Source organism: Geotrypetes seraphini, chromosome 8 (assembly GCF_902459505.1).
Source record: "Geotrypetes seraphini chromosome 8, aGeoSer1.1, whole genome shotgun sequence".
Classification (NCBI taxonomy): domain Eukaryota; kingdom Metazoa; phylum Chordata; class Amphibia; order Gymnophiona; family Dermophiidae; genus Geotrypetes; species Geotrypetes seraphini.
Window position 1 is genome coordinate 131,267,272 of NC_047091.1, and position 11,841 is coordinate 131,279,112.

General features: G+C 42.9%; 1 protein-coding gene across 5 annotated transcripts in view; it reads left to right on the forward strand.

The window, feature by feature from the left end:
* Window positions 1–11,841, forward strand: part of ADORA2A (adenosine A2a receptor) — a 30,412-nt gene that overhangs the window by 16,296 nt on the left and 2,275 nt on the right. For 4 of the 5 annotated variants that reach the window (XM_033957467.1, XM_033957466.1, XM_033957468.1 and 1 more), the window contains 2 exons: window positions 1,922–2,037; window positions 8,252–9,048. In XM_033957467.1, the coding sequence (XP_033813358.1) occupies window positions 8,684–9,048 (365 nt within the window). In that variant the 5' untranslated portion in view covers window positions 1,922–2,037; window positions 8,252–8,683. The other variant, XM_033957469.1, reaches the window with a different exon arrangement.

An 11,841-nucleotide genomic window follows, 5' to 3' on the forward strand; every position in this document is an offset into this window, starting at 1 on the left:
ATCATGTCACACCTTTATTGAGATCCCTTCACTGGCTTCCTGTTTACTGGAGGATCCAATTAACCCCTTCTTTTCCAAAGCCGCGCTGGCGGCTGCCTCTGCGGTAATGGTCCCGAAGCCCATAGAGATTTAAAGGGCTTTGGGGCTGTTGCCGTGCGGCAGCCGCTAGCACGGCTTTGTAAAGAGGGGGTAAATGTGCAATTGTAATTTTCAGAATCCTATATGGTATTTTTTCTCCTTTGGTTCCTGTCTCATTTTAATTCACAAGAAATTTCTAATTCTAGGAGCCCTCAGAAATATAAACTTGACTTTCCCACTGTTAAAGGAATAAAAACTATGGCCAATTTTTGTCGATCATTTTCTTTTTTTATTCAAAAAAGTTTGGAATGACCTTCTTTAATTAGCGTTCTCTCTCATCTACCCACTTTTCGTAAAATACTGAAGACATATTTATTTCAGAAATTTACTAATGATCCTTCTTGTTCAAATAATCATAAAAGATAAAATTTTGGCCTAAAAGATATAGTTTCTGTTCTAATCTCTGAATAATTTTATTAATATTTTGTTAACTGAGTCAAGCCATCCTGTTGGGATGAATCGATATAAAAAAATCAAAGATTAGATTAGATCCCTGCCCCATTCCTGTAAGCTCTGTCTTAACCGCACAAGCCTTGAACACTTATGATTTTAAAGTGTTTGAGGCTTGTGCAGATGAGGAAAGAGCTTGCAGGAATGGGGCAGGAAAAGAACTTGCCGGGATGGGACGGGAAAATGAGTTCCTGCGGGGACGGGAAAAATTTGTCCCTGTATCATTCTCTAGTATGACTCTCCACTGTGGTCCTTCTTTTCTAGCATTAAAAAGTACCCTGATCCACTGAACTCAGTTACTGAGATAAGGAAGTGTCTTGTAACCAGTGGCATGGCGAGGGTGAGAGGTGCCCCTCTCCTACTCTCTTCTCTGTCCCCCTACCCCATCCCCTCCTGCCTCGCTGGCACACGCGCCTTCCCTTACCCTGTATCTCTTTAATGCTCCCAGCAACTCCAGCCTGCTGCTTGCACCAGCGTCGGCTCTTCTGCTGACATCACTTCCTAGGCATGGGTCCAGGAAGTGACATCAGAGGAAGAGCCGATGCTAGCCTGAGCAGCAGGTTGGAGTTGCTGCTCACGCCGGGAATGTACTGGATTGTTGGTTGAACATTGTCTTGATAATGAATGTGACTGCTAGGCAGACTGGATGGACCATGCAGATCTTTATCTGCTATCATTTACTATATTATGATGCCCGCGTTGTGAAATCTGAGCTCTGCTGATGGGCAGTGAAGAGAAGAATACTCACAGTACTGGTACTCACATTGTGTAACTGGGGCTGTGCTGATAACCAGTGCGTAGCGAGGGTGAGAGGCGCCCTCTCCCCCCGCTCTCGTCTCCACCCCACCCCTTTCCCGATCCTGCCTGCCGGGTCCACCCCTCCCCTTCCCCCGTACCTCTAGTTAAAGTTGTTGCTCATGGCGGTCAACAACGTGCTCCTCGCAGCCCTGTCGGCTCTCCCTATGATGTCAGTGGGAGAGCTGATGCGGTCGCGAAGAGCATGCCGCATGACCGCTGTGAACAACAACTTCAACTCAAGGTATGGGGAAAGGGAAGGAGGGGGGCGCATGCATGGAGTGGAGGAATGGGAAGATGGGGGTGGAGAGGAGGAGGGGAGCTGGAGCCCCCCTCCCTTACTACGCCACTGCAGGTGATGCTCATATTGATGGTTTCTACACTCTGTAACTTGGGGGGGATAGGGGGGCGCTCTGTTGATGGATCCATACCGTTTTTGCCTCTAAGCACTGCTGGGAATCAGATTTGAAAAATACAAACGCCCAAATTATTCTTGGGAACATCAGTTGTTAAATAATATTTTCCTTGGTTTCTTTAGGATCTCGGGCAGGACTTGTGTCTCCATCCATAATCTTTGGTGAGCCTGAACAGATTCTGGAAGTCTACTGTATACCAGTAACCCTGCATTTCAGAGACTGGACTGTGCCACGTCAGGTACATAAAGTGCAAAATCACTAGCAAAGTCAGCAAGAGATCTTTTCTGGCATAACACATTGTGTTCTCTTAATGGTAAGAAACAGGAGGGAATAAGCAAAGGTTTATTTAATAAAACACAAGGAAGGAACATAGCCTAGAGGAGGAAAGAGAGAACTAATCAAATTATTGCAGAGAGAGGCATTCACCAAGAAATGCAAACAGCTGCCGACTGGCTTTCAAAGATGAGCAGCATCAGGGGTTACTGCAAGCCCTGTCTCATGCCAGCATTTTAGGGAGCACACGTCTGTCTAAACTGCTGTGTGATCTCCATCTTCTGTCTGTTTGTTCAGCTTCCTCCCCTCATCGTCCCAGAATCAGTTGTGTACTGGAAGAAAGGACTCCCGGAGGTCCCTTTTTAAATTGTGTTATGAAAGCATGCAGTAGGGTTCAGACAGACGAGAGGTAAAACTTCCCAGACAATGGGCAACTCTTCTCTCACTGTAACTGGTGATTGTTTTTAAGATGCAGAGAAACTCGCCTGCAGATCACAGTTCAGTCTTCACGGACACAGGAAAGGAGCTCTCTTGCCTTGGCTCTTCATTAAGGCTTTTCCACTGGAATACTCTCTCTAATTAATCAAATCATTTTTATGCTAAGTTCAAGTTCAATTTATTTAATATACCGCAAATATAAAACCAAAGATAAATCTAAGTGGTTTACAATAAAAGTTTAAAATAAGTAAATATAAAAATGAAATTGGGTAGGGAGCAAAAAGTAAACATAAAATACAGTTACAGTCGAGGCAAGGAGGGAGTCGGTAGGTTAATGATACCAAATCTTCAGTTCCTCTTCCCCCTTCACACCTGTCTTTCTTCCCACCAGTCTTTGTGTTATTTCAGAAGGCCTCCTATCATTTTCTTTATCCAAATCACTTCTCATCATTCATGATTACAATTCTTCTATCAGTTCTAGAGTCTTGAATATTTATTTGTGGAAAGGGTTGTGGATGCATGGAAAGAAAAAATGGAGGATCATGTGTTCCTTTCCTCTTACTAGCGAAGATAAGGGGAATCCCAGATGTCAGCTGCAGTCTAGTGGTGCACTTGGATGGTCAAATTAGGCTTTTGGGGCCGATTCTATAAACTAATGGTACCTAACTCTTAGGCAACACTTCAATGTGGTTGTCAATGAACAGCTAGACACCATTTACAAAATCGTGCCTACCAGCTTCTAACTTGACTTAGGTATTGCTAGTCCTCTTAATGTTAGGCTTTGTTGGGGTTACCTTATTTCCTCTAGCCCAGTGGTCGGCAAACCGCGGCTCGCGAGCCGCATGTGGCTCTTTAGCCACTTGAGTGCGGCTCGTGGCTCAGCTAGCTAGAGCAGGGGTGCCCAACCTGCTTCCCTTCCCCGTAAAGAGGACGTCGTCGCTGAAGCGCCGGGCCGACCAACTTTTGCAACCCAATGTCAAATCTGATGTCGGAGAGGAAGTTCTGGGCCAGCCAATCGCTGCCTGGCTGGCCCAGAACTTCCTCTCTGACATTAGAATTGACGTTGAGTGGCGAAAGTTGGTCGACCCGGCGCTTCAATGTCCTCTTTACGGGGAAGGGAAGCAGGGAGAGCTCAGAACTCGGCGGCGGCCTGTTCCCCGATGGCAGCAGTGGCAGGCTATTCCCCTGCGGCGATGGCAGCCTGTCCCCCAATGGCAATGGCTTGGGGGAGGGCAGGGAGAAAGAAAGAAAGGGGGGGCAGGGAGGCTGAAAGAAAGAAGGGAGAGAGAAAGAAAGAAGGAGGCAGGGTGAAAGAAAAAGTTGGGGGAAGGAATGAGGTCTGGAGGAGAGGAAGCATACAGGAGGTTGAAAGAAGGGAAGAAATATTGGATGCACAGCCAGAAGAATATAGTGCAACTATAGACCGATGAAATTACCAGACAACAAAGGTAGGAAAAATGATTTTATTTTCAATTTAGTGATCAAAATGTGTCTTTTTTGAGAATTTATATCTGCTGTCTATATTTGCACTATGACCCCCTTTTACTAAACCGCAATAGTGGTTTTTAGCGCAGGGAGCCTATGAGCATCGAGAACAGTGCAGGACATTCAGCGCAGCTCCCTGCGCTAAAAACCGCTATCATGGTTTAGTAAAAAGGGAGGGGGTATATTTGTCTTTTTGTATAGTTGTTACTGAGGTGACATTGCATAAAGTCATCTGCCTTGACCTCTTTGAAAACCCAGGGAATATAAATGATAATTAACATTTTCTCTGCGTACAGTGTGCTTTGTGTTTTTTAAAATTTTATTGGTAGATCATTTTGACTTGGCCACGAAGGTAAGGAGGAGGGAGGGAGGGAGGGAGGGGAGCTGCTGAAAGACATCTAGTAATCCTTGCAGGCTTGACTGTGCAGGGAATTATTTTTGTAAAATCATGCTTTGTTATGTGACTGGCATTATTTAGACTTTAATTTCTATGAATGAATAGAATGAAAATGTTATAAAATTGCTTGCTTGTTTTTATGTTCGTGCGCTGAAGGGAAGTGGAGAGAGAGTGGGCTAAGGATGCTGAAGGGAAATGGGGAAAAGAGAGTGGGGAGAAGACGCTGATTTATAAATTGACAATTGTACAGAATATTGTTTCTTTTTATACTTTAATATAATAAGTTCAGTATAAAACTATTTGAGGCTTGTGTGGATGGGATCAGATGGTTTGTGGGGATGGGGACTGAGCTCACGGGTACAGGGCGGGGACGGAGACAAATTTTTTCCCTCGTGTTATTCTTAGGCTCTTCCACGAATCGATTTCGACTATGTGTGGACGAGCGGGGTGTCAGTCGGATTGATGTAGCCGATGTAGCCGTCATAGCCCAAGCGGGCGCGGGGTATGGTTCTCAAAAGAAATCTTAATCGTTGTACTGGTGATCTTTGGCTCTTTTGACTAATGAGTTTGCCTACCACTACTCTAGCCAATGCCCCCTTCCTGACGACGCTATTTTGAAACTCGGTCGAAGGGAGGCTTTTATGTTGGTTACAAGAACACGGGGGCTGTTAAGGCGACTAAGGGTGATAGTGGAATTGATTCAAGCGCAGGAACTCGCATTTCACTGCCTTCCTACTTCACTTATCAGATAAGTGGTTCATTGATTATACTCTTGTGAACATTTTTTAGTAAGTCCTCATTGATAGTGAAGGCTAGCTGAGAGACGCTAATGGTGCTATGATGGTCCCTTGATACAACCGGCTTTTGTACTTTTATTAGTACTTCTTGCACTTTTCGGTTGGCAGCTGAGCACTTTATTAGCACTTTTGCACTTTATTATTATTGTAGCATTTTATATGTACAAATAATGTGTGAATATTAACTTGTGGAGAGTTTTCAGTATTTAGTTTCTAACACAAGTAATTATACTTAAATAACTCCTTAAGTTTTTGAGTTCTTACCAGTATATTAGGCCTAATGATGCCTAAGTCATACCACACCTGTTCTCTGCCCCTAACCACTTTTGAGGTAGGTGTTGTTAGGCACTGGAAGTTGCCATTCTGGGCTCCTTTTATCAAGCCGCGCTAGCGGTTTAACGTGCGTAATAGCGCGCGTTAAAACACCGGCCGCGCTAGCTGCTACCGCCTCCTCTTGAGCAGGCGGTAGTTTTTGGCCAGCACAGGGGTTAGCGCATGATGAAAAGTCGCGTGTGTTAACTCTGCTAGCGTGGCTCGATAAAAGGAGCCCTCTGAGTTTCACTTGGAACTCTAGTTATTCAATTTTCTATACCGTTCTCCCAGGGGAGCTCAGAACGGTATACATGAATTTATTCAGGCACTCAAGCATTTTTCTCTGGCGGGCTCACATTCTATCTAATGTACCTGGGGCAATGGGGGGGATTAAGTGACTTGCCCAGGGTCACAAGGAGCAGCGTGGGTTTGAACCCACAACCTCAGGGTGCCACGGCTGTAGCTTTAGCCACTGCGCCACACTCTCCCCATTAACCTTTTAAATTTTTTAATGAACTTTTAATGGTGTGATCAATTACCACACCAATTAAACTCATTATTCAGTTTTGGGCTCTGCACGGAATTTGGCTAGGTGTCCCCAATTAGGGCACCCAGCAGTGCCTAACCTAGGCGACTTTTACAGAATCTGGCTCTTGGTGTCCAATGCTGTGGCTATAAATTATTGTAATTTAATTTAATTTTTATATTTATATTCTGCTTAACCGCAGTTCCAAGCGGGTCACAATAAGAGAGAATTCAATATCACAATACTATATAAACAATTAGTATGCAGTACATCTTAAACTATAGTCATAATATCCACCCTGTTTAGTTAAAGATACTTCTGGAATAACCTATAAAGCTCAAATATTAGATAAATTTCTTATTTCACTGGGTAATGAATTCCAACATTCTGCAGCTCTGCCCAAATATGTTCTCTTCCTAGAGGAGAGCAATCTATAGTCTTTACAAGATGGTATTATCAATAACAATTCTCAGGAAGAACGCAAATGCTTAGTTGATTGATATACAGTAATCAAATCTGTCAGGTGTTCTGGACATAACCCATATAAAATTTCTAAAAATATAAAAATTAAACTTTTAAATTTGATTCTTGCCTCAATTGGCAACCAGTGCAGTTCTCGGAATAACGAAGTGACATGATCAAATCGGTTTCCCTACCCCCCTAGAATAAGTTTAGCAGCAACATTTTGCAAAATCTGCAGTCGTTTCGTCAGTTTGGAGTAAACGGGTATAAGTGGATCAATTTTTCACTCCGTCAAAAATTACAAAGACTAGGGGACACTCGATGAAGTTACAGGGAAATACTTTTAAAACCAATTTGAGGAAATTTTTTTTCACTCAGATAATAGTTAAGCTCTGGAGCGCGTTGCCAAAGGATGTGGTAAGAGCGGATAGCATAGCTAGTTTTAAGAAAGGTTTGGACAAGTTCCTGGAGGAAAAGTCCATAGTCTATTATTGAGAAAGACATGGGGGAAGCCACTGCTTGTCCTGTATTGGTAGCATGGAATGTTGCTACTTTTTGGGTTGTAACCAGGTACTAGTGACCTGGATTGGCCACTATGAGACTGGGTTTGATGGACCATTGGTCTGACCCAGTAAGGCTATTCTTATGTTCTTATGTTTGGCAGGGTCCAGTTTCAAAGCATAGCTTTTACTCATTGGGTTGCTTGGGGCTCAGGAAGTTGTGCGGCAGCTTTCATAATTCCCGAGGAAGAGTCCAAACCAGCACTCTACAGGGCCACCTACTGGTGGGACTGTTATGCGAATGGCTAAGACTATTTAGAGAAAATTGGAGGGGAACCTCATGTAGTTCTCACTGTGAATATAAATATATCAGTAAAACTGCCCCAGAGCTCTTCTCTTCTAGTCTGAGGAAAGAAGTGTTAGTTCTCCAAAGCTAGTCAAGAAATGATTAAATCACCCAAGAAAAGGTTTTACCTTATGATATGGTTTGCCTTTTATTTCTGTGCATTCAAGTGGCTAACATAGAAACCATCCTACTTTTAATATTGAACCCTCCACCTCATGATGGGGAGAGGAGGGAGGTTCTCTCGCTGCTGAACTACCTTCTCTGCTCCCCCCAGCTGCTTCTCATCTTGCCTCCATTTCATAGAACATGAGACGTGGGGAGTTTAGTCTAAACTGAATGGAAATCACTGGTCACCTCTGCCCCTGGTATGCCTTGACCTTAAATAATGTGTTGATGGGCTGTAGCTTAGCAATGTAGTAACTGATGGCAGGTAAAGACCAAAGTGGCCCATCTTGTCTAACCAGTCAAATAGGTAAAGGTCATTGCAAGGTCTTGGTATGATTGTGCACAAGTGGCTCCCTGTGTCTTTAGCTAGAGTGTGTATATCCGTTTAATGTGCCATCATACCAAGTAGGGGGAGGGGGATTACCTGGTTCAGGATTTTATGAATGTCTTCTCAATTTTTTCAGACTCCCACGCTGATTCCATATGTGTATTTCCTCACTCTCCCGAGCTGCAATTTACTGGCTTAGCCTGCATTTTGGCATAAACTTGCTAGTCCAGTTGGTTGCCATAGTAGAGATAAAATGAGTCAATGTTTGTAAGCTATGTAGCTCTCTCTGTTTTTATATCAGGATGATGACAAAAGAGGTGGAGGTTTCCAGTTCTTCAAAAGCTGTGAAAAGACAGTGTTTCTGGCGATCTATACTGTTTGACTGTCTTTGCTCGAAGCTCATTCACTCTGATTTCATTGCAGGAAATCCCAGGTGGAGTCAGAAGTTTGCAACATCAGAGATTTCCTCAGTTAACATAAAAAAAAAAAGAAAACAAAGCTGCATGTGTTCTTTGGCCTGCTGGTGGTGGAGATCAGATGCCAGCGCGACAAAGTCCCTGGATTTCTTCCTCTAGAACAAACAGCCCGAAGCTTTCTTCATACTGGGCTGTTTTCTTGCACTGACTCTTGTATCTCTCCTGGTTTCTTCCTTCAAGCCACGTGTTACTTGTCCAGCCAGAGGCGTCTGAACTCTGTAACAGGCTTGGTCTTTGTTGATCGTCCGTAGGAGAGAAGGATCCAGTCGCTCTCTGTTCACCAGATCCTGGGGCCAGTCCTGAGAGATTTCTTCCAGATTTTGAGAGGGATTGTGTACTGCTGATATGAATAGTGAACATCTCGCATCCCCAGGCTGATATGACCAACCACAGTATGCCAGGGGATGAGAATGGAAGTGCCACAGAGGTCCAGGTCTACATTTTCCTGGAAGTTCTCATCGCACTTCTGGCGATCCTGGGCAATACCTTGGTCTGTTGGGCTGTGTGGCTGAACAGCAACCTGCAGAACGCCACCAACTATTTTGTGGTGTCCTTGGCAGCAGCGGATATTGCGGTTGGTGTCTTGGCCATCCCGTTCGCCATCACAATTAGCACCGGCTTCTGTGCCCTTTTCCACGGCTGCCTCTTCATTGCCTGTTTTGTCCTGGTGCTAACTCAGAGTTCCATTTTCAGTCTGCTGGCAATTGCCATTGACAGATACATTGCCATCCGAATCCCGCTCAGGTAAGATGGGGGCAAGGATAGGAAGGAGGGAACTAAGCCGCATCTTGTCACGCTTGGGAAAGCTGGGAGGGTTCATCTTAACTGTGGGACTGATAATAATACAAAGGTTGAAAGACCTAATCTACCAGTCCGTTAGGTTCAACTTCAGTAGAAAACACACTCCCTCCCTTTCACTATCTATTATACAATTAACCACCACAGTTTTAAATGCATAGTTGTACAGGAAATGTGGAATCTCCATGGATTGTTTATTTATGGCCTTTTTTTTTTTTGGAAAATTGTCTGATTAGGTTTCAGGGATTGTTTGTTTTGGGTTAGTAGGGAAATGTATCCGATTAGGTTTTCAAGGGTTGTCCGGTTATGGATTAGCAGGAAATTAATATTTAGGTTTTCAGGGTCTTGGTTTTCAGTGATTGGTTCTGGATTTACAGGAAATGGATCTGATTAGGTTTTTAGGGATAATGTGATTCTGAATTAGCAGGGAATAGATCTGACTAGTTTTTCGAGGATAGTCTAGTTCTGGATTAGCAGGCTTTTTTAGATGGAGTCATTTTAATGTCTGGTTTTTATATTTTAATTATTGAATGATGGCGTTCTAATCACTGTTGGCAGCAGAGTGGCATGAGAGAAGAATTATATATTGTTTTAGATTATAATTTGTTAGTGATCCGGCAGAGTACAGTACAGGGATTCAAACAGGGATTGGACAGATTCCTGAGGGAAAAGGGGATCGTGGGGTACTGAGGGAGGTGCTGGGGTGTTGCATAAGTATAGACAGCTCACCAGGTCGTGCAGGTGCAAGGCCGGAGGGTTAGGACATTGATGGGAAGATAGGACTTCGATGAGAAACCTAGGGGGCAAGGGGGCCCCTTCTGGTGATTAAGGTCCGCGGGGGCGGACTGCTGGGCGGGATGGACCTCTGGTCTGACCCGGCAGAGGCACTACTTATGTACTTATTATGTACTTATGTACTTATGTACTTATATTATTTGATGTGCATGTTAAAGATTATTATTTATTATTATTATTTTTTTTTTGGTAAACCGCCTAGGATGTAAGAGCAGTGTATAAACTATGTAATAAATAAAATGGGTCTGATTTAGATTTGGGGGGGTTGTCCATTTCTGGATTAACAGAAAATAAATCCAGTTACTGTAGGTTTTCAGCATTGTCTGGCCAGGAATTGCAGGAAATGGTTGCTTTTTATCTGGTTCTGGGATTAAAGGAAATGGATTCTGGGGAATTTGTGTGTTTCTGGATTCTTATGGATTATGAAATTCTTTATGCTAGTTTACAGGGGATGTCTGTTTTTGGGTTTGCGTTTGCAGTTGTAATGGGTGAGTAATGGGGGAATGAAGTGATGTAATTTTTTCTCCTCTATTGCTGGTATTTGAGAACTGACAATCCACATAGAGGAAGGGATGATTGAGTGTTAGTTACTCCCTAGTTACTTCTTTAAATCACTTTCTCTGGCTGATTTAGTGTATTTGATAACACAGTGCTTTAATCTTTTCACTGAGACAGATGTATTTAGGGGTGTATGGGGTTAAGGAGATTGGAACCATTAGAAACTCATTGACATTTGACCTAATAAACTGGAAAAATATTTAGTCTTGGAATTGTGTATCTGAGAATAGATCTTCCCGTACTTCAAACTTGGCTGTATTTTTTTTCAACAGAAATCTTGAAACTGTGCAGCTGCTTACCCCACGGCTGAAAATGACATCTCTTAGCTATTCAAAATCCCTCCATATGATAGCAATATGACTAGCTGGCTTCCCATCTCTCTCCTTTTATTTATCTTTCCATCTCTTCTCTCCTCTCTCCCCCATTATTCTCTTCTTTCATTTTTTTCTTCATCCCTTTGTACTAAGTGTGCCAGCCTTGCACAGTTCCCTGCACTTTTCTCTTTCCATCCTGAGTTTGAACTGGTTATCAATTAGAACAATAAATGCAGATTAAATGTCATTTTCTGTAGCATCCTTCATTAATGTTTATCACGAGCCATTTCATCTGCCAGCACAAAAGCAGAATGGAAAGAGTTGGAATAAATGTAATGTGACGACAGAGACCAGTTCCAGCTGCTGAAGTTACTAGAGCATCCCTGGCTGGGAACCAGTTCATGCTGAACACTGGAGGTCACCCCTTAGCACAAGGCAAGACAAGAGGAATTCTTTAAAGAGTCCTTGTCTTAAAAGGAAGAATTAGGAATGAATAATATCCTTTTTTTAAAAAAAAAATTTTGTACTAAGTTTCGTGGGGATTTATGCAAATTTCATATTGGTTTTGAATAATGAGAGACAAATGTAAAATCTCTGTGGTATTTTATATGCAGGAAACTTTCACATGAAGCTTCTTTGGATAATGTAGATAGCAGAAAGCTAGTGTTTCATAGTAAAATCTTAAATAAAAGCAATGTGTTTCATCCTTTTTCCAGCTAGTGTTGATTGCACTGAAACTGATTCACTGGCTGCTGATTTTGAAGGTGTTCATAAATTAACGCTGGGTTTTACCAAACCATGGAAGAGCTTCTTACCAAGGGCCGGCGAGGTAAATGCTCCAATGCTCATAAGAATTGAATGAGTGTTTGAGCATTTACTTTGCCGGCCTGCGATAAGAAGCTCTTCCGCAGTTTGGTAAAGGGAGTCTTAAGTGATTTTTTTCCCGCCCAAAATGCCTCTGAAAAATGGGAGGAAATGTCTGTAGTAATGGTCTCATTTGGAATAATTTTCCTGAAATATTTGAGTTCTATTTTCTTGATTCCTGATATTGGACTATCAACAGAAGATTATA